The sequence below is a fragment of the Salvia splendens genome, chromosome 8 (assembly GCF_004379255.2).
Source record: "Salvia splendens isolate huo1 chromosome 8, SspV2, whole genome shotgun sequence".
Lineage (NCBI taxonomy): Eukaryota > Viridiplantae > Streptophyta > Magnoliopsida > Lamiales > Lamiaceae > Salvia > Salvia splendens.
This window is the reverse complement of record NC_056039.1, coordinates 295,414-317,242: the sequence shown is the minus strand read 5'-3', so window position 1 is coordinate 317,242 and position 21,829 is coordinate 295,414. Positions and strand designations below refer to the sequence as shown.

The following is a 21,829-nucleotide window of genomic DNA, read 5'->3' as shown; positions in this document are numbered from 1 at the left end:
GGTGACCTTTATTTTCAAAGTTATGCTGAATTACTAAAAAATTATCCACCCATTTTAACAATTAGTATGATATTTTATAATAAAATTAATATACACTAAAACATAATCCATATTTTACTAATTTTTAAACTATTTTTTACCCACAATTCTTCATATTTCTTTTCTTAGAGTTCTCATTCACATTTTAAAAAATTTATACTTTCATCATTGACATCTATAATTATAAGGTAATGTTATTTCGAAACGCAAATGATCAATTAAATTTGCATAATTCCACTTATTTCCCGATATCAAGTAGTACTAAATAAATGAATCATGTATATCACTTTAACTATGTTAAAAATTTTAAAATTAAAATGATAGCAAAACTATTATACCCAGAATACTACAATTAAAAAGAAAGAAGATGCATATATATAATTGATGAAAATACATCACTGATATCTACAAAAGATACAAACAACAGAGAAATGTGAAGAGAGATTATTCCTACAAACAAAAAAGTGCACCGGAATTAAAAAACAAAAAAAAAACGAAGAAAAGCTCACACAAACTCATACTGTTTTCTTTCTTCCTGTATCGATTGAAAAATTCTAGCAGCAGATTCAGATGCTGATCTTGCATTATGCGGCACAACCTTGATCACCTGCGTAGGGCGGCCGGGCTCGGGCCGAGTCGGGCTGCATCGACGGGCGTCAGAAGATGGAGCCGTGGGGAAAAGTGGCAGCTCGTTCGACCGCTCCGCGTCATTGCTTCCTCTACTATCCTGCACTCTCTCGAGCGGGCTACTCGCCCTATCCGCAAAAGCTCGTACGGGAGGGTCGGTGCCATCCCTAGGCGCGAGCAAGCTGCTCGTCCCATCCGCGAATGTCCGTTTCTTGTGGCGTGGAGGCGTCGAAGACACGTTGCGATGTTGGACGCTGGCACTGGCTTCGCCAGCCGAAGCTTGACTCGGGATAGGCCGAGGGTTCATTTGCTCAACGGACGAATTCGACATTGCGGCAGCATTCATGATAGGCAGCATGCCGTACGTCGGGAAGTAGCCGTGCGGGCCAGACGGCCCGGACGGAGGGAACAGTGGTGGCTGATAGTGAGGATGTGGATGTTGAGCTGGAATCCCATACTGCGGAGTCAAGAAGCTGCCCATTGCCGGGTTTTGACCAGGCTGCCCGCCTCCGCCGCATGCCGGGCCGACGAAGCCCGGCCCGGGATATGGCTTGTATACCAATCCTTCCGAAGGAGTCATCACAGGGATCAGCCACTGGTGCCCCGGAGGTTGATTGAAGCACCATGGCGCTGCATTCGGATTGCTTGTGAGAGACGGGGCTGGGGAGTTGCCCGTTGCTGGCTGGCCACTCGGCCGGGAGGCATCGTTCTGAATGGATGAAAATGATGTTTTTCCGGTTGTGTTTTCTGCCGAGGTTTCCTTGTTAAGGCACGGCTTCTCAGGTTCACATATTTGCTTGGAAACATTAGGCATTGCTTTCACAGGAGCTGGCAACGCGATTTTCGCCCCGGGCAAAACCTTCAACATAGGTTTGTCGATGAAATCCGAGTCGTCAACCAAAAGCTGTGGCGATTCAGCAATGGATTTCTGAACCTGTTAATGAGATTATGCTCAGATGCTTGAAAAGAGAATGCAACAACTCAAGCAAATAAGCAATCTTGATCGTAAAAACACGAACACGAACATCGCCCATACCTTTACCAGTCTATGCAGCTCGAATACTTGAACAGCAAAAACTCTTTGTTGACTGCAAAGAAACACAAGAGGATGACTTCAACGAAAACAACCTGTTTTACATTAAGTTGCAGCAGCAAAATGAAGACTTGCTTATTCAGAACTCTCATATAATCATCAAAATCCAAATTTATATGAAAAAACGAGCTTATAGGCAGAGCCTGTATAATAGAACAATTGAGCACGAAGCCTTACTTAAGGATGGCTTTCCGGGCTTTCCAAAAATGTTTCTGACCTATCACTCCGACCACATCATCGGGTGTCATATCCACTGTGGCGACGGACTCCATCACAGAAATCTCGGACGTACTGTCATCCCTCTCCAAGTTCCTCATCGGCACTGATCTAAACGATTTTTCTAGAGGTATTGCCTCGTTTCCCATATCACGAGGATTTCTCTGATCCCTTGAAGGATAAGATCCAGCAGAAATTCTTTCATCTAATGCTGCAGAACTCTCTGCCAACGCAGAGTTAGTGCATCGGTTTCGAGCATGCTCCAAATCAGCAAGGACCTCTGGCTCAACATTAGCATTGGAACGAGTATCTCTTTGTTCATGGTTCACAGGCGGAGCAGTTGGCTTCTTCGGACCTTCGGCCCTCGAGATGCTAGACGAATTCGATACTCGATCAGTGCCGGTGGCAGTCTCTTTTGAGTTCTCTTCCATCTGGCTCTTACCTACTTGCTTTCTGTATTTATGGAATTTCGAAGGGCGCTCAGCAGCATCAGAAGGGTTGGAAAGAGGGGCCTTCTCCTGTTCCACGTTACTACCATACTTACCACATTCTCGACTTTGGAAGGAGTGGTTGAAAATGGGAACTCTGAAGTCTTCTTCATCCAATTTCTTTCTCTGGCCCTCCTGCGCTGATGGAGTAACGAAGTCAGAAAATTGGCTGTATAGTTTCTCCGATGGTGGATGTCGAGTAGGCAGATGATACGAGACAAACGTACTCCTTTCGTTTGCAACCCCCTGCAAATCCAAGATCATACAAGACTTAGCAAAGCCCCTCCGACAGAAATCAGAAGCTCGAACATTCCATACAAGCAAAGGTATATCAAAAACCCTCCTGCCACGACTGTCTTGACACAAAATCAAAATATTTCACACGTTTCACCAACCAAGTCTCAATTCCAAGATCCTGACATCTCCTTATAAGTGAAATAAATCACAATCAACAACAAACCAGTCAATCTGATCGCATAACTGCATCTGTCCTAACACATAAATGAAGTATTTTCGTGTTTCTTGATCCCTAGATCCGCTCATCACCCTAGAACTCAAATAAATAACATAGAAAACCAACCAATCAGCACATAACTGCAACTTTCCTAACACATAATTCATATACTTCGTGCATTTCCTCATATAAATCTCGATTTCTCCCTAGAATTGAAATAATCACATATACGACCAACCAATCAATCTAATTACATAACTGCAACTGTCTTAACGCATAATTGACATATTTCACACATTTCCTCATATAAATCTCAATTCCAAGATCCCCTCATTTCCCTAGAATCGAAACAAATCACATATACAACCAACCATTCAATCTAATCACTACATAACTGCATCTGTCCTAAGACATAATTGACATATTTCATGGTATAGATATCAATTTCCCTAGAATCAAAACAAATCACATATACAGCCAAAAAATCAATCGATATGATCACATAACTGCAACTGTCCTAACACATGTAGTAATTGATATATTTCTCGCATTTCCTCATAATAAATCTCGATTCCAAGATCCCCTCATCTCCTTAGGATCAAAACAAATCACGTATAAAACCAACCGATCAATGTGTAATCATAACTTGCACATCAAATAATATATTGAACTTATGCATAACAACCACACTCAATGAATCTAAAAAAGTTCAAGAATCACAAATAAACCATATCAAAAGCTAAAAAATTGGCAAAACTCACGTGCTCCGAATTTGAAGGAAGAGAATGGCTGGATCTCTGAGAAGGAATGCTGAGCTGTTCATAAAGAGCCATCTTATTCCTAGGAGGAGCTCTTGGCCCTCCTTTCTCAGTATCATTCACATGAAGCCTTGGAAACATAGGCCCTGTGATCTTCCCTTCATCTTTCCCTCTCTTCATCCTCTCTCTATCTCTAAATATCCTTTCTCCCACTAGATTCTAAGCAAACTCTCAAATGGCATCGAACATCCTGAAATCCAACACAAAATCACTTCAAATCCCAATCTCCAAGATCAAATCTTTTTCTTCAACAAAATATACCAATTTTCAAGGAAGGATCAAAATAAGCTGGATAAATATCTACCTCCACACTCCCTGAATTGCCACAAAATCCCACAAACAAAATAAAGCTACTTCTCGAAAAGCAAAATTCTCCCCCAAAAAATGATTCTTTTCTCTTTTTCCCCCTTTCCCCAAAAAGGCACAACAAACACTCAGAGAAAAAGATCTTCTGCACACAATTTCACCAAAACTGGGAAACCTAAGCAACTTCTTTTTTTTCTGCTGAAATTATTAGGAAACAGCATAAATTCAAGAAGAAGAAGATGAGGGAAAACAGCAGTCAAATCAAATTGGATTCGCAGATTGGAGAAATATGCGTTTGAAAAAGAGAAGAAGGCTCTGTGGACCCAATATTTGGATAGAACAGAACCTAGAACCTCCTAAAGTGATGGCTATCAAATAAAATAACTAAAAATATTGGGTTTTTTTGGACACTTTTACTATGTTGATTTCTTTTTCTTACGCATCTTTTTCCCTGTAATAAGGTCTATTTTAGCACAGATATTCTTGGCACGTAAGCAATATTTATTTTTCAGCAACCAATGATAATCTGGTTTTTTATTTGCTTTTCCTACTTTAATGGTGGTGATAGAGAGATTTAAAGTGACAGGGACCATTTTGTTATTTTTAATGTTGATTTATTCTTGATGGATTTGGCATAACTTGATTTGTTTAGTTGCTATTATCTGCAAATACTGGGATCTCAAGTGAATGGTTGTGCGGTGCCTACCTTAAATAACAAAAAAATTTGGATTGGTGAAAAAGTGGTGCCTATTCATTGGTTTTGTACACAATATTAGTTGGTTACACTTACACTATTGGTTATGCTTGAAGGATGGACATCAAATTAAATCTACTTTTCTAGATTCTAATTTATTACTAGTAGTTTTATAAGAGAGTAGATAAACATGGAATAATATTTTATTCAACTTCACATATAAATGAATCCAATTTAATTTTGAAAACATAAATCTTTTTTAATCATTTTGTCAATAGAGAAAGTGTGAACCATTATTCATAAAGTAGACCTGACTTAAATCTAAAAATGGATGTTACGCCTATACTATAATTTGTACTAGTATGTAAATACGAATCAGTTTCCCAAGAAGAAAAGTAGGTTTCCCTAAAATAGATATAAATACTTTAATACCGCTAAGATTGAACTAACATCGTAACAGTAATTTCATTGAAAAAAATCTTTTGGTAGTGTTTAGGCAATCCGCATCGCGTCTCGATGTTGTCTCTATCTCGTCTCGGAGAGACGGGACGGCATCGAGACAGCGATGCAGCCAACCATCTCGGTCTCGTCTCGGCCCGGAGGGTGGAGTGGCGAGCGCTGGCGCTAGGCGTGACGCCCACTCGCGCGGGCCGCGAGTGGGCGTCGTCATGCTGACGCAATAAATATTTTTTAAAATTTTGATTTTAATAAAAAAATAATAATAAAATAAAAATTAAAAACGGTAATATTGCCGTTCAGCGGTAATAAAATTTATTTTATTATTTTTTTTCTTTTTTATTCTTTAAATACTCATCTTTCATTCTCATTATACACACAAACACACATCTATTCTTCTCTCATCATCTCTCTTTTCTCTCCAATTTTCATCTCACCTCTCCAATTTTCATCTCAAAATGTCCGGCGACGGAAACTCTGGCGGCTCCGGCGGCTATGACTTGAACACGTTTGGCGACTGGGGGGCATGTATAATGTCTTGGGTGGTTCCGGTTCCGGTTCGTCGACGTCGGGCACCCAAGGCTCGTCGACGCCGGCGGCGTACCAACCACCCTATTTTGATGTGGATGCATACTCTCGTCCCTCCGCCCCGAGATATGGGCAATCGCAGGGATTATCCCAAATTAGGGAGGATTTTTCAGATGAACCCAATCCGGAAGGAGGACGAGGCGGTGGAAGCTTCGGGGGTCGCGCATTCGACGTCGTGGAGGAAGAGGAGGAGGTGGCCGAGGAGGAGAAGGATGTAGGCTGTCATCCATACAGCCGCAACAACACGATGACTCTGTTCAACGCTTGGGTCAGCGTCTCGTACGATCCCATCGTCGGGAATCAACAAACCCGCAAGTGTTTTTGGAAAAAGATCACCGACGCCTACAACGAGAACAAGCCAAAGGGGTCCCGCCTCCGCACCATGAAGATGCTCCGCAGTCATTTTGACAGAGTCGACAAAGATGTCAAAAAATTTTGCGAGATCTACAAGAATAAAGCGGCGAATTACCAAAGCGGAGCCAGTGGAGCCGACATTCTGAGAGCGGCTATGCGAGTCTTTTTTTACGACAACAACAAAGAATCCAAACATGTCGATATTTGGGAGGCGGTCAAAGACGTTGAAAGGTGGGCTGGCGGTGTCCAGTCCAGCACGGGCTCGAGCTCAAAACGCACGAAGCACACGGCGGGTGGCCAATACTCGTCTAGTGAGGGCGGGTCAGGCAACGCCTCGCAAGAGGTTGAGGGCACGACCACCGATGCAGGGGGCTCCTCCAGTGGGCGCCGTCGGCCGCAAGGGACCAAGGCGGCGAAGGCGGCTAGATGGAGGAGGGGCCGAGACGAATCAAACAAGGCGGCAGTGGCGGATGGAGTTAAGGACAAGGGGGTACGATTGTACCCCCAAAATGCTGAATAACCTAGTGGTAAAATACTTCTATTTTATAGTGTAAGACCTAGATTCGAATCTCCTAGGTGTAATTTTTGCTATTTAGTCTTTTATTTTTGCTTTCATTTGTTAACTGTTTTGTTTTTATTACTATTAGTCTGTATTTTTGTTTACATTTATTAACTGTTTTAACTTTTACTATTACGTGTTACTGAATTTAAGCATTTACTATTATTAATAATCTATCTAATGTACGATTAAATATAGAGTAGTATACTTATTAGTTGATATTTTCATTTGTTTTTTTACACAATAAAAAACATGTATAGTTGAATCTAATTTTTATTATTTATAGTCTTCAATTATGTTCATATTTGAAATTCTATAAATTATATGATGCATTTTCTTTTATTTTAAATATTAAAAATTATTTTAAAACTGAAATAAGTTCTCAATTAGAAAAGAACCTCTATTTAAATAGTACTCCGCAGTAAAAATCTTTCAACTAATAACACTTAAATATCATCTATTTTTATATGCAATGAAGTGACTTGCTAAAAAATTGAGATAACGACCAAAAAAAAGTTATATCTCCACCGATTTAACTATATATCGCACCCCCAATCTCAAGTACATGGATCCGCCACTGCCAGGCGGGCTCGGTCTCGGGCTCGAACACCCTATTGTCCATGTACTTGACCGCCACGATGGCTGACACTTCCCGCATGACGCCTCCCCAATATCAAGCTCATCTTGCCGGAATTGAGTATATGGCAAGACAAATTGGTATTCCGCCTACAGGTGGCTTGAGTGCACCGCCACCGCCTTCGGGGGATGATTCGGCGGCGGAGTAGTTTTTAAGTGTGTAATTTTTAATTTCTAGTATTTTAAATTATGTCTTTTTTATTTATTTTTTTAGATTTTAATTATGTGTTTTTAAAAAAAAAATTAGGATTTTAAATTATAATTTTATTTTATTTAATGAAGTGTGTTTTTATTAATTGAATTTGTTGGAAATAAAAATAAAAAATTAAATTGAATGAATAGTTAAGAGATAAGATGGTTAAGAGATGGATGGATACAAGTGTTGTCTTTTAGTTAAGAGATGTAGTGAAAAGTACAGTGGGACCCATGAATTGTTAAGAGATGAGACGGTTGAGAGACGGGGATGCGGATGGCCTTAGTTGCAAAAACTTTCTTTGTTATGAAATAATTTGTAGTACTAGTTGATTTTCTACCAATGCTGAATCGGATGAGAAGTTGTAACACCTTAGCAAACTCAATGAAAGGCTAAGATTATTTAATGGATTCCCACTAAAATCTGATTTTTGTTAAAATATATACTAAATCTGTTAATTTTAAGACAGCCATAGATAGTTTGGAGTTGTTGATATAGAGTTTAATGGATTAATAATAACTTAGTTATATCCTCAACTGAATATTTTGAAAACAATATTTAAGGGCATTCCCAGCTTTTACCAGGGCCTCCAAAGTAGAACTCAGGATCATAAACATAATCAGTGACGTACAAAACATCATAGCATCTATACTCATCGGCATACTCGTACGCTCAATCCGGAAACTTCAACACATTTCCTAACAACACTCTCATCCTTGTCATGAGGCCCGAGTTATGGAGCGTCGGGAACGGCCACTGCCCATTGCTGTGGCTGTGTGAGGATGCACCCCGACTCTCTTGCTGTGCTCCTCACAAACACCTCCCGTGGCCAGTACCCGATGTTCGTCTGTTGCCCGTGAATGGATCCTAAGATGAGTCGTACGTCAATACGAAATATGATGTAAAAAGTTGTGATATAATATGATGCCTAAGCCAAACTATGATATGTTTCCTTAGCAGCATCAATCTTGGAAAAAAAAAGATGGAAATAGTGTAGTGAATGAATCATTACCTTTTGTTTAATTTCAAGATTCTTGATTTAGTAGTATTAACTGATACTACTACTATTCAGTTTCTTGCAGCTGATTTGAAACTTATAAAATGTCTGATTTCAAGATTCTTATAGCAGCTCCAATAAACAAAAGAAAAACAGTGTAAATGAGTCTTATACTCTAGTGTACTAATGCTGTCTGATTTCAAGATTCTTGGTTTTTGGCATCTTCAACTTATGATAGGTGAAGTTGTGACATAATAATATGATAGGTGATGTTGTAACAGAATATGACGTAGGTGAAGTTGTGACATAGTATAATGGATCATAAAACATAGCAAACTAAAATGGTGTGACATAATATGAGGCCTTAGGAAAAATATGATAGGTAAAGCTGTGACAAAATATAATGTTTTGAGGCAAAAATATGATCGGTGAAATTGTAAGAGAATATGAGGGATGTTACTGACTCTGTAGATGAAGATGGTTATTTGGTATGGGAGGTCGTTGGGCTCTGCAATGGGATATATGACTGCACCGAGGGCTATCTCGCTTGAAAAAGAAAAGATGAAAATAGTGTAGTGAATGTTATTACTATAGTTTTGTACATTTTGTTTTATTTCAAGATTCTTGATTTAACATTGACAGATACTATTGTGTTTCTTTTCATTTTCTTGCAGCTGATTTGGAACTTATACAAATAATAAAGGAAACAGTGCAAATGAATCTTATAAAATGTACTCCGTACTAATGTTGTCTGATTTCAAGATTCTTGGTTTAGTACATTCAATAAACAAAAAAAAAAAAGTGTGAATGAATCTTGTAAAATGTACCAATGCTGTCTGATTTCAAGATTCTTGATTATTAGATCCAATAAACAAAAAAGAAACAGTGTAAATGAATCTTATAAAATGTACTAATCCTGTCTGATTTCAAGATTCTTGATTTTTGGTATAACAAAGTTTATGTTTGAGATTACTCACTGTCCAATATACAAACAGCCTTGTCTTCCTGTCTCCATACACACTGGGATTCACCTATGACACAATTTCAACATAAAAAAAGCACTATTAGTCTACTTTTAACCTCTTCATTTCTCAAGTGTGTGTTTCTTGCTACTCACTTGCCAGCCCGCCTCCATGGCCTCAAAGTCGTAGTAAGGTCCGGTCTTGAGCGCCACCCTTGAAGTCGAGTACTCATCGTCTAGCTCCACTTTTGGATATTGAACAAGCATATCTGCTTTGCCCCCGATGTAGGCATATCCTTCCGTGTGCAGTATTCCCAACTGCGCTTATACTAATCCGATCAAAATCGCTAAAAAGGAAAAAGGTCGAGTATTCACTTACAGCATAGTTAGGGTGCAACCAATGCTGCCATCCTTTTTCCTCCCGTAGTTGGGAAGATGCTTATCCTTTGCTCTCCGAATGGGGACTGTTCCCTTCGGGCAGCTCTCGTTTTTGTGCCATAATTGTGGTGTCACGGTTGCACGAGAGCCTCTGCCCGTCTCACGCTGCAATGCCACATCCTCGTGGCTTTGGCTCGGGCTCATCTGTGTGAAAACTCACATAGTGTTAGTGACTAAAGATCCCTTGTTTCTTGTGCATACATAGGAATTGCATTATGAATTCTTTTTGTTACTTGGATTTTGTGATCCTTTAAAGCAGGATGGTCAAAAGCTGGCTGCTTGTAGATATCTATGCAATCAATGATATCTCCATCTTCACTCTTTAACATAAAATGAAAAAAAATAAATAAAAAAATGTGAGAAAAAAATGAATTTGCTGTTTTTCTGTTTTATTTTCAGAAAAAAAAATGTAAGTGAACAAGAATTGGAAGGGATGAGTAAGGCATGCATGAATGCTCAAAATTGCATGATTGTTTTGAATTTTACTTTTCCTGTCAAATTTCAAAGGCTCCTTTCTTGATAATGAGCCCTTTCTGCTACATAAAATTGTTGGTAATAAAAGCAAAATCATCAAATATTTGAATCCCATATTTCTAAGTGGGAGTGTTTTTGCTCTTGCAAAAAATGTGTCTTCAAGATTCTTACATCTTCTATCTGTTCAAGCAATGAGTACAAACTAAGTAAATTTTCTTTTTTGGTTTGGAGACAAATATTTGCTCAGAATTGTGCTTGAATACTGCAGTTTTTGCACTTTTAAGTTAGGTGTGTGTGGAAAAAAAGTCACATTTTGTATGACTTACTTTCCAAATCATTTGTATCTCATTTGGAGTTAGAATTTTTAGGTAGAGATGTTGTATAAGGTTTGTTTGCACTCTCATAAAATATGTGCTTCCTTGTCGTCTACACAATTTCATGCACAATAGAAATGTACATATATGCCAATTTGTACTTGTGTCACACTTGAAAGTATTAGTTAGTATCATAACTCTTCAAGATCAAATCTTGACTTCGAAATTAAACTCAAACCATGAACCATAAACCATAAAACATAAACTCCGAGTATTGCAAAAAAACTAGGTAAATACAATAAGTGATCAAATTAATTAATTTTAAATTAATAGTACTGTCTACTGATGCATTTTACGATGAACTAAGTAAGTTCATATTTTTAGAAAAAGCATCTACAATAGTTTCCAGTTATCCATAACTTACTAGAAGAAATTATAAAGCCCACTTACAGTATAAAGAAAAAAATATAACGAATTTAAATAGGCCCTAATATTAGCAATATGGAGTAGTAGCATTTTTTCTTGGGCCTATTTGAGCCTTCGGCCCTCTGTTGTGATACGAAATTTGGGGCCCTTTTCTGGCCAATCTTCCTCACGGGCCAGGCCAGAACTGTTTTTTGCTAAATATAGTATCTAAATCGCTTATATTGATGGAAAAACAATTGAACCACATTCATGTAATTCATTATTAATATTATTCACGTGATAGTGATAAAATACAAACTTTATATATTATATAAATTTTAAATTATGATTTGAACTATTAGAAAATATCAACAAATGACAAAATAACAGTAACAAAAATGTTAATACAGCATCAATCATTTGACACTGTGTTTACATTTTTTGTTATTATTATTTTGTCATTTGTTAATATTTTCTAACAACCCAAATCATAATTTACAGTTTATATAATATTTAAAGTTTGCATTTAATTACATCTCATTATCTATAACATTTACTTTAGATAGTTGTAACTTAATTTATGCTCGTGTAAGTTTGTGAGACTATGATGGGTAAAAGTGTATTGCTTCATTGTTAAGTTTTGTAACATGGGTGAGGAAATATTTGTTGAGATTATATCAACTAATTTCAGATTTATCGTTGTGGTTGAGGTTCATGTACGAGTTGGATCCTTTATTGTGATGAGAAGCACAACGAGGGATGTTGTTCCAAACAATCAAATAGTATTAATTTATAAAATATAGTAATATTTACATATTTATTTGTGAGAAACAACATTAGTATTGTCCTTCTCTCCACAAGAAGGGATCCAAATCTGATGTATCATTCCAAAGCTATAGAGATTAGTTATTGAAGTCGAGGAATGTGATTTATTGGTAGAGTTGGATACATGTAACCAAAAAATCGGAATTTTGTAGTACATGTAAATAATTAAACAACTAATATAATTAAACTATCGTTAATATCCAATTCACAACTTAAATACGTGCACACAGTGACGAAAGATCAAACAATCAAATTATTTAATGCTTCTTTACTGTATGGTTGATATTGTACAATATTTTAAACTATTCCCCACTTTCATAGAATTCGGTTTGAAAATATGAACTGCCAGAATAATATAATGTGCAGAATATAACGAAATGATGCTATCCAACAAAAAAAAATGCTTATAACTACGTGTCACAATATAACAACAGCAGCAGTAGAAGATTCTCGAACTAGGATATTTTTTTAAAAAACCAATTTTTAAGTTTTTACTCTCAGAAAAAACATTATTTGACTACCGTGCAGGTCCCTCGACGTGGCAGAATCCGATTCGCCCACTGCACGGAATCAGAGACTTATTACTGTACCAACGGTCGGAACAGCTGGACACTTGTCTTTTTCATCTTTTAACACTAATCGATAATTAATCCGTAAATCACTCGAAAATCAATGCTTAAGCGCCGTGATAGTAATTACTACTAAGAGGTGTTTGGTTTCAGTGATACTATAAAGTTTAAAATAGCTTCTAAAATGTGCGAGTTTATAAATTTTTCAGTTTATATTTTTAGAAAAATAGGCTTTTATATCGTTTATAACTCCTAAAAATATGCTTTAATATTTTCTAAGTTATCATAAAAAATAAGCCATTAAATTCCTATTTAATATGGACGCTTTTGCATTGTTTATAAATGGTGAAAATATGCGTTAATATTTCTAAAATTTCTTCTATAATAAGTTCTTAAATCTCAATTTACTTTTTTCATAATCTTATAAGCAGCAATTCTATTATGACAATAAGTTTATTATGATTCTTATTTGATATATACACTCATTTTTCTCTCTCTTTAGTCTGTCTTCTTAATAAATTTGATGCTTTTAAACCTTCAAATATTTTAATTTATAATTATAAATTTCCTAGTAAAATAATTATAGGTAAACGACCTCTTCTGCCAACCAAAGGTCAATACGTCGTCGTATCACCCGAGCTGTCTCTCCGCCACTCGCCAGTCTATACAGCTCGGGCGGGGCAGCTGCCCGTACAACCTAGCTGCTGCCCGAATCCCTTCCGCCTATATATAACTGTCACACTCACATTTTCTCTCCTCAGCTCAGCCGTTTCTCTTCTCTCTCGCTCTAGCACACCGTTAAACGTTCCAATCACATTTCAACAGCGCAATGGCGGTTTCTAAGAGCGGAGCTTTCATGGTCGTGGCAGCGATTTTGGCTGTCGTCGGAACCGCGGTAGCGCAGGAGGCGCCGGCGCCCGCTCCTGCTTCCTCCGCCGGAGTGGCAGCGCCGTCGTTCGCCGTAGGCTGCGCTCTCGCGGTGGCGTCGCTGGTGTTCGGATCTGCGCTCAGGATCTGAGGTTTTTATGCATACGTATTTAGGTGTTTATAGAGGGATGGTTTAGGGATTTGATGAGTGATTGTGCAGATCTGATGCGATTTGTTCTGGAGTTTGATTTCTGCTCGATATACATTATTTATTTACTTCTTGTATGTATTTGCTATTTATATTATGCTAGTAGTATTTGATTATATTAATACTACTGTTTCTGGGTGAGTGAATAGTGGTGTTTACATTACATTTCATTTCATTTAAGTTGAAATCACAATTGAATTGAGTAAATATATTTCAGAATCACCATAAACTATCTGCGCCGTAATAAAAGACATTATTTTTTCTGTAAATAGAAACTCTTCGTTTTAATTTCAAGGTTTATATCGAATTATATGATGAAATATGTCGCGATTATTTGTAAGAACTTTTTGTCTTGATCGTGATTTGCCAATTGCATCGGATTCTTCGAATTCGGTAGGTCAACATCTTGATTATTTCATGTGTTTTTCAATTTTGAAAACTAGTTTGAGGTTGAAATGGAATTAGTTTAATCAAAGCCAAATTTCTTGCACATACTACTCCAATAATCATATACTCCTACATAATGTAAAATTTTAAATCAAAATCGAGGAAATTTAGTACTGTTAAAAAGGTTTTATTTTACTTTTGGCTGTAGTAACATTGTAACTGAAACAATACTTTATCTGACCTAAAAATAAAGCTAAACCAACTCAAAATACTCAAATTTTAACTTTAGATCATTTTCAATCATACAACAAAAATGAGTTGAGAACTTTTCTAATCATACATCAAACTCAAACCTATTTTTTGGTTTTTTTGTTAAACAACATCAAATATGTTGTTCCTTAAAAAATTTCTGAGACAAAAATTCAAAAATGATGTAAATTTTAAATTTGGTATGAATGGATGGAGTAAAACTAATTTTTGGTGCAGCATATACTAAAAAATGAGTTTAAGTTTATTGTAAATGGTTGAAGATATAAACTCCAGTCCTTAAAACCCATATTTCATCCTATTTTCTTAATCCGTCTTTAGTAATTTTGTACTAGTAATTTATTTTGATTTTCCTAATAAATCAAGCTTTTAATCGCTGCGAAAGTTTGTGCTCCATCATAACTTTTGAATTTAGAATACTATCATCAGCCGCATTAATGACTGCTTTAATCTTGGTGGAATGTATCTACCATGTATTTAATCAACTTAGAGGTCTTGCTTGATTGATTAGGATAAAAGCTAATAGCAGGAAACATCAGTATTTATTGAAGCTAATGCAGTTCGAACATCAAATTTGAAGAAATGAAAATTTTCAGGGAAAACTATTCTACATTTCGGGGATTTAGAAATTTTCACTGAACAAAACTCTTGCAATAGCCAAGGAACAATACAATTTGTTTTTATCCTTGTTGAGATGTTTTACATAATTAGAACTTAGACAAAATTGAGTAATAGAGCAATTTTTACAAATAATAATGGTTCAAGATTTGTTTTAGGCATGAAGCAATTTTGAGTTGGCAACTAATATGATGCTTAGAAATAATTTCACAATCTCATTTCTCATCTCCCATGAATTTTTAGTTGTTTTTTCTTCAATTTAAATTAATTTAAATACACTTCTCAGTCCTCAAACCCTAACATTCCTTCTACTCGGAGTCTGATTCGATCATGTTTCCCATAGCTCTCAACCCTCTTGGTCTCTGAAAAATAAAAATAATCTATAATTCACACCAAATTCAAAGATAAATAATTAACAAATCAAATATTAATTTATTTAAATATCTAAAAGTAAATTAGGACAAAATACCTTCTTGGAAACCTTCTTCTCACGGACCTCGTAACGTTCGAGGGTCAAATCGCATAGCCAAGTACCCGGACTCACAAGCTTCCAAATGCAAGAAAATTTGGTCAGTTTATTAAAATATCTCATAGAATAATAAATGGCATCGAAAGGTAAAATCATAAAATCTTAATTTCAATTAGCTGTAAATCAATCATAAAGTCTGTTTTTTCTTCACGTGAAGCACATAAGACACATCGCACAAGGCAAACAAAATTAGGAATGCGATTGGGATGGGGCAGGTTCCTTTCAAAACACATTTTCTTATTATTAGAAAAAAGTTACTTTTCGTTTTTCATTATCAATATGCTTTATTCATTATTTTACAGTTCACTTTAATATACGGATCACTTAATAATTAGCTAACAAAATATAAGAACTAATTACATTATTACAAATATATAGAGTAGTACTTACTAAAGTAACAAAAATCCAATTACAGTATAAATACAATGTGCCTACCACTGATATCATGCAATATTTTTTACTCTCTATGGCATATGTCCTAAACTAGTTTCTTTTAGAGTATGAAATATAAGAAATGTATAATTAAAGGTTAATTGAATAATAAAATAAAATAAAAAAAAATATAACAATTTTTTCAATAAAAAAATACTACTACAACTCAATTACCTTAAAACAACTCAAAAAGAAGTATTCAATCTAAGAAATGTAAGCACAAGTTAAATGGTGACGATAAAAAATAGTAGGAGATGATTTTTTATTTTCTCAACTTTTTTACCCTTCTCTTTCTCGATTGTGAAGTTTTGTCAATTTATTCAAATAAACAATAATAATATTAATAATTAATGTGAGAAGAGGCTGTCGTTTTATCTGTATCGGTGCGACACGTGCAAGCCACGTTCATGAATGTCACAGCCCCCACATGGCTATCACTACCTAGCAATTAATTAGTACCATCCTTCCATCAAAAGGGATACGTCTAAATACCAATATGGCAATATCATGTTTGTTTATACACCAATATTACTCTCAAATCTGAATACCATTATAATACTAATTGTTTTTATACATATATCAAATCTTAAATGCCAATACCATTTATAATATTAGCTACTGATAGCTGTGTTTGATTACTCAAGTTCAAATTTGCATGATAATATTTGAAATTAATTGATAGTGTGATAGATTAATTGTTGCTTGGAAATGATTTAGACTCCAAGACCAAGACTTCCTATATTTTTCCTAATACTATTAATTATTGAGACAATATTTATAAGATCAATAAGTAGGCATGACAAATAATTGAAACTGTATTAATTTTCATTTTCATTCCATTATTGAAACTACAGCGTTGAATCTTAAATATAAAGTCGTAAATTTTTGTACAAATTATTTCTTCTGCCCCTCCTTTTATCAGTCATTACACAAAAATGACCAAACTTTAATAGTTTAGCAAGATATTCGTATCCGAAATCCAATCCTTCCCCATTAATTTTCATACGAAATCCAATCCTTCCCCATTAATTTTCATTTAATTTCACTTACTCTTTTAATTTCAAGCCATTTGTCGAATTTAATTCAATTTGCTAAAGAATCATTCCTCTTACTTTGACTCAATCAGAACAAAAATCCAACTGCAGAAAGGAAAATCAAGAAAAAAGTAACAAAATAATTTCATATCATTCACTCATTGCAATATCTAATTAATTACCTGCTTATCTACCAAACTCGAAATTAATTAATTACCTGCTTATCTACCAAATTCGAAATTAAAGTATCAATAATAACGTAGTAATAAATAAATAAAAAGTGAAGCATAATTGAGGGAGAAAAAGGAAGGAAAAACTCACATTGAGTGTGCGTTGAATCAACTTAGCTCGCTTCTTGGGGCGTTGAGGGAGCTTGGACCCTTTAATCGCCATGAAATCCTCCTCCTTCTCCTTGTTGGTCAAGGCAATCACAAACTTGGGCCACACCACGGGCGGTTGTGCCGCTGCGTCGCTGTCGCCCTTTTTGGCATCATGGGCATTCTCCGATGACCCAGAACCACCTCCACCGCCGCCCTGGTGATGGTGGTTTTCATGACTGTGATTGCTATTATTGGTCTTGTTATTATGGTGGTGGCTATGAGCATTATTGCTAGTAGATGTGGCTTTTCTTTCACCTGTATCCGGAGAGGCCAACCCCCTCACTCCATTGCTATTCCCTCTCATACCAATTTCTCTCTCTGAATTTCTAGCAAAGGATAGCATATATGAATCAAGCTCCATTTTCAAATGTTTTATAAAAATTAAAAACAGATCATCACATAACATCAAGAAAATTTAACAGCAAAAATAAAAAAGTTACTCAGGTTAAAAAAAAGGAACAGGATGGGGATTAAATTACTTGAATACCCTTGAGCGATTGGTGATGCGTAGAAAAAGGAGAGTTGTTGGGAGAGGATGTGTGTGGTTATTATGGTTTTGGGACAGCTTTTATATTTTAGAAAAAAGTGGTCAAGATATTAAGAGATGACTCTCTGTGTGTTGGCCAAACATGTGCTGCTATTTTAGATGATAGATTTGGACCAAAAAATGAAAAAAAAAGGTAGTAATAGAAATAAAGAGAGTAAAGGGTGGTTCTGAGGGGGAATATGGGCCATTGATTGGAATTTATATGATTCATAATCGCAATAACGCTGCTCAAACAAAGCAGGATTACGTGTCTTAATCTTAACATATGGATTTAACAATGAAAAGCAAATATTCATCGATGGAAAAGCAAGACAAATAGAAGGCCCACATATCAAAGGGGAGGCTTATTCAAGCTTCAACGGTGATGGGAATTGTGGAGCTCCTTTCAGCAAAATTAAATGAATTTATGTTAATTATTTAGCAAATAATCATGATAGAATTCTATGATGAAGCCACCACCAAGAAATGGTAGACCAAAGGAAGAGGCCAGTTTTGTGTTATAACAATTCCTAATACTTTTCTAAACATGAAACATGTCCCTTTAATTTTACTCCAGTTGAAGATTATCATCTTCATCTAAAGGAACGTACGCACAGGAATAAAATACTACTACTACAAACTCTAATCTTCAATCGGTGCATAAAAGAGCAAAATCATTAACTCCACGAGAAGAATATGCATATTTTTCTGATCATTAGATCAAGCAAGTCAAAGCTTGAGCTACTCCTTTAATTCAAATTCATATCAAAGCTTGAACTACTCTTTTAATCCAAATTCACATCAAAGATTAAAAAGAAGAGAACTAAATGTATAATAAAGCAAAAATCCCACGTGAGTAGGCACGTGACACCCAAATCGCAATTGAAGAACAATTCATTTATTCTTTAAAGAAAAAAAAGTTAAAAAAACGTTACCTGAGAATTCGATTAGAAGGCGAGGCGGAGCGGTGGCGGAGGTTCAGATAGCCATTGGTGATGGTAGGCGGATTCGGGATCGGATTTTTACTAGTGTTGTTATTGTTATTGGTGAGAAGATCAGACCTAACGACCCGCCGGTCCACGCGGGCCGCTGCTCGCTGAGACGGATCCGAACCGTCCGGGTCGTTATTTGTAGCGCCCTTAGCGTGGACCTTCATACAGCGTAACCTTTTCCGATTCCCCCACTGCAGCACGAAGTCCGACGACGTCGTAGCGGCTGACTTGGATAGTGATCTGTACAGCAAACCATCTCTATTGGTCGCTTGCGAATTCTTCCTCTCCATCTGGCTGCAGCTTCACAGAAACAAAGCAACGTGATTAACTTTTTGAGTGTGTAGATACGGATGAGCGGAAGTTAGAGAGAGATTGCAGAAATAAGAAAAACGACGGAGATAGAAGGAATGGCTCGTGATCTAAATTCTGCTATAGTTTTGAGAGAGAGAAACCACCAAACAATTGACATAATTGACCGAAAAGGAGTGGGCTCGATCAGTGGCGGATCCAGGATCCGGAATCGGAGGGGGCGGAATATATAGTATTAGCTTGATTTAGTGCGGACAAGGCTATTCTTTTCGTTGTTCGGGGTGACGCCGGAGGCAAACGGAGGGGGCGAACATGGTAATTTTACGTCCCGATAAGGGGAAAATAATCGCACGGAGGGGGCGACCGCCCCCTCCTGCCCCCCCTAGATCCGCCACTGGGCTCGATTTCATCATTATTCGTGATGAGATTTTTTTCAGGAGAGAAAAATTTGTGAATGTGGTAACTCGGAGGCTCTGGCTTTGCATCCTGAGCTAATTAGCTGAGAAAATATGAAAGTATTCTTCACATCGGAAGCTGAAAGGATCTACAGATGCAGACAAATGGATTCTACGAAGGATTTGGTGAATTGTTCTCTGATTCTAGCACGGGAACGGGGAATAACGTAGAGAAACGGTTGTATTTGACCAGAAAATTTTATGGAGAAAACTGTGGTGAAGGATCGAAACTGAAATTATGAGGACATAAATTTTTTTGAAACAGTATTTGCGTTACCGGAGAACTTCAATTCTGTTCACTGCACTCTGTTCTTCAGCAGATAATCCAGATTTTATACATCAGCAAACAGAATCATCCGAATCTGCAATTGAGAGAACAGAAGCTGATGAAAATGGAAATTCAACGCTTATCTTTTCAAAAACGAATAATCAAATTACCTTACGAAATCTGGATTTCTAAGCCAAGCATTCGTATCATCGTCTCAAAAGCGGCGAACACAAAACCATATCTACTGCGAAAAAACGTCAATTCACAGTAATCACGCCAGAAGAGTCTCCGAACGTTCGCATGACTATTGACGATGAAACAACGACAAATAGCAGCTTCCAATTCAGATCTTATGAAGCAGGAAAGTAATCATATATCTCCAGCACCTGTCGAGCAAAAAATCCAGATTAATTCCGAAACAAACCGATGAAAAAACAAGAGAAATGGAGAATACAATCTATCAGAAGCTCTGGAGTCAAAAAAATCGTATCAGAAATCCAATCGGAGTATACAAACAATTCCACAATCCTCTGATCCAAATCGAGCTTCGACGCCTTCTCCTTTAATAGCTACAAAAATGCACCTGTAATTCAACAATCACAATTCAAACTTGAACTCGAAAAACTGAGAATGTTTTGTTCATACAACTACGAAGCGAGAAGTTTAGATAGATCCTTTCGTATTATCCAATCCACCACATTTCCACTCACCAGGAGCTCACGGCATATAATTTAGAGAGAGAGAGAGGCACTTCCAGCCTGTTCGTCTACGCCTCTTGAATTGATGAATGGTAAAGATATAACGAAATTACTCTGTTTATTTCCTCATCAAACTGAAACCACCATTTTATACCTCCCTGTTTCTCAGTTTCAATCTGTGGCCGTTGAAAATAAATCGACGGTGTAGATGACTTATCATTTTGGACGCGTGACGTCATTTCTGTGTCGCATATAAGTTAGTTAACAGCGTTAAGGGTTTCACGGAATCCAAATTTCCGTTAATTTTGCCGTTTATATTTTGATTATCAATTACTCTCTCCAGTCCCACAAAGATTGTCCAATTTTTCTATTTCCGTTCGTCCCACAAAATTTGTCTCATTTTACTTTTTACCATTTTTTTGTAGTGGACGCCATATTACACTAGCTTATTTATACTCTCATTTATGATCCACATTCCATTAACTTTTTCAACTCACTTTTCATTACATTTCTTAAAACTCGTGCTCGGAAGGAATATCATTTAGCTTTCCTCATGCCTTTTGCTTGGTTAATGGAAATTAAATCATAATGGAAAAATAGCGAAATAATCAATTTCCTAAAATATCTATTTCTGAAATACTCTTATTTTAGAATTAGATAATTTATTTTCTTATACTCCATACCTCTAGGGGTTCTTATAACTGGAGCAAGCTATGGTTGAATATCCGTATATATCTCAATTCTCATCAATATAACGTCCAAAGAGTTAAATAATTTTACATTTGCAAAATATCACAATTGTCCGAACAATTACCATGCTCATCCAAAATTTTCTACGCTAGGACATGGGCACGCCGCGCTTATGATCTATCGAGCCGGATTCCACAGTGGCCGCCATCTGCAATGGCGGCCAGCCGACCGGCGAGCGGATCGGCCAGCGCCCGAAAATCGACATCGGGTCGCCGATTTTTTCACCGAAATGGCGCTCGCCTGTTGCAATGGTTCGGCGAGCGGACCGGCCAGCGCCGGAAATCGGCTAGCCTGTCCGCTCGCCGCCATTGGAGATGCTCTTAATCTTGGAGGGCTAGATACTCTACATGATGTTCAGCCTTTCTTTTTCAATTTGTTTGCTGACCCAGTATGTTATACGGTTGGACAATCCCAGATACTCAATCCAATTCCGGCCAGATTTGCCACGACGATCCTGTTTCACAAAATCAGTTCCGTGGAACCGGTTGACAAGCGGGATATATGGTTGGGCAATCCCAAATTATCGCAACACTCGCTGTGGCAAGTGTGGCTCAACCAGATTCCAGCAAATAAGGGTTGTGATTGATGTCCATATAGGACGACCG

General features: G+C 37.0%; 3 protein-coding genes across 7 annotated transcripts; all 3 read right to left on the bottom strand.

Moving 5' to 3' along the window:
- Positions 1-391: 391 nt before the first annotated feature.
- LOC121745270 (protein EARLY FLOWERING 3-like) lies at positions 392-4,475 on the bottom strand. The gene is made up of 5 exons (XM_042139101.1): positions 4,040-4,475; positions 3,679-3,925; positions 1,937-2,709; positions 1,703-1,754; positions 392-1,600 (listed from the first exon to the last, which is right to left on the bottom strand). The coding sequence occupies exons 2-5, from the start codon at positions 3,853-3,855 to the stop codon at positions 545-547; spliced, it is 2,058 nt and encodes a 685-aa protein (XP_041995035.1). The 5' UTR covers positions 3,856-3,925; positions 4,040-4,475; the 3' UTR covers positions 392-544.
- Positions 4,476-8,058: 3,583 nt separating this feature from the next.
- On the bottom strand, positions 8,059-10,621 carry LOC121744581. The gene is made up of 5 exons (XM_042138176.1): positions 10,151-10,621; positions 9,859-10,061; positions 9,636-9,804; positions 9,450-9,549; positions 8,059-8,192 (listed from the first exon to the last, which is right to left on the bottom strand). The coding sequence occupies exons 1-5, from the start codon at positions 10,244-10,246 to the stop codon at positions 8,080-8,082; spliced, it is 681 nt and encodes a 226-aa protein (XP_041994110.1). The 5' UTR covers positions 10,247-10,621; the 3' UTR covers positions 8,059-8,079.
- Positions 10,622-15,020: 4,399 nt separating this feature from the next.
- On the bottom strand, positions 15,021-20,578 carry LOC121744834 (probable serine/threonine-protein kinase DDB_G0282963). Of its 5 annotated transcripts, none has more exons than XM_042138494.1 (8): positions 20,487-20,578; positions 20,231-20,359; positions 19,947-20,162; positions 19,786-19,870; positions 18,688-19,044; positions 17,168-17,552; positions 15,321-15,398; positions 15,021-15,213 (listed from the first exon to the last, which is right to left on the bottom strand). In XM_042138494.1, the coding sequence occupies exons 5-8, from the start codon at positions 19,032-19,034 to the stop codon at positions 15,160-15,162; spliced, it is 864 nt and encodes a 287-aa protein (XP_041994428.1). In that variant the 5' UTR covers positions 19,035-19,044; positions 19,786-19,870; positions 19,947-20,162; positions 20,231-20,359; positions 20,487-20,578; the 3' UTR covers positions 15,021-15,159. The 5 variants fall into 5 exon arrangements, with proteins under 5 accessions (XP_041994428.1, XP_041994429.1, XP_041994431.1 ...); XM_042138495.1 differs by having other exon boundaries at positions 18,688-19,038; XM_042138497.1 differs by having other exon boundaries at positions 20,293-20,359.
- Positions 20,579-21,829: the final 1,251 nt, after the last annotated feature.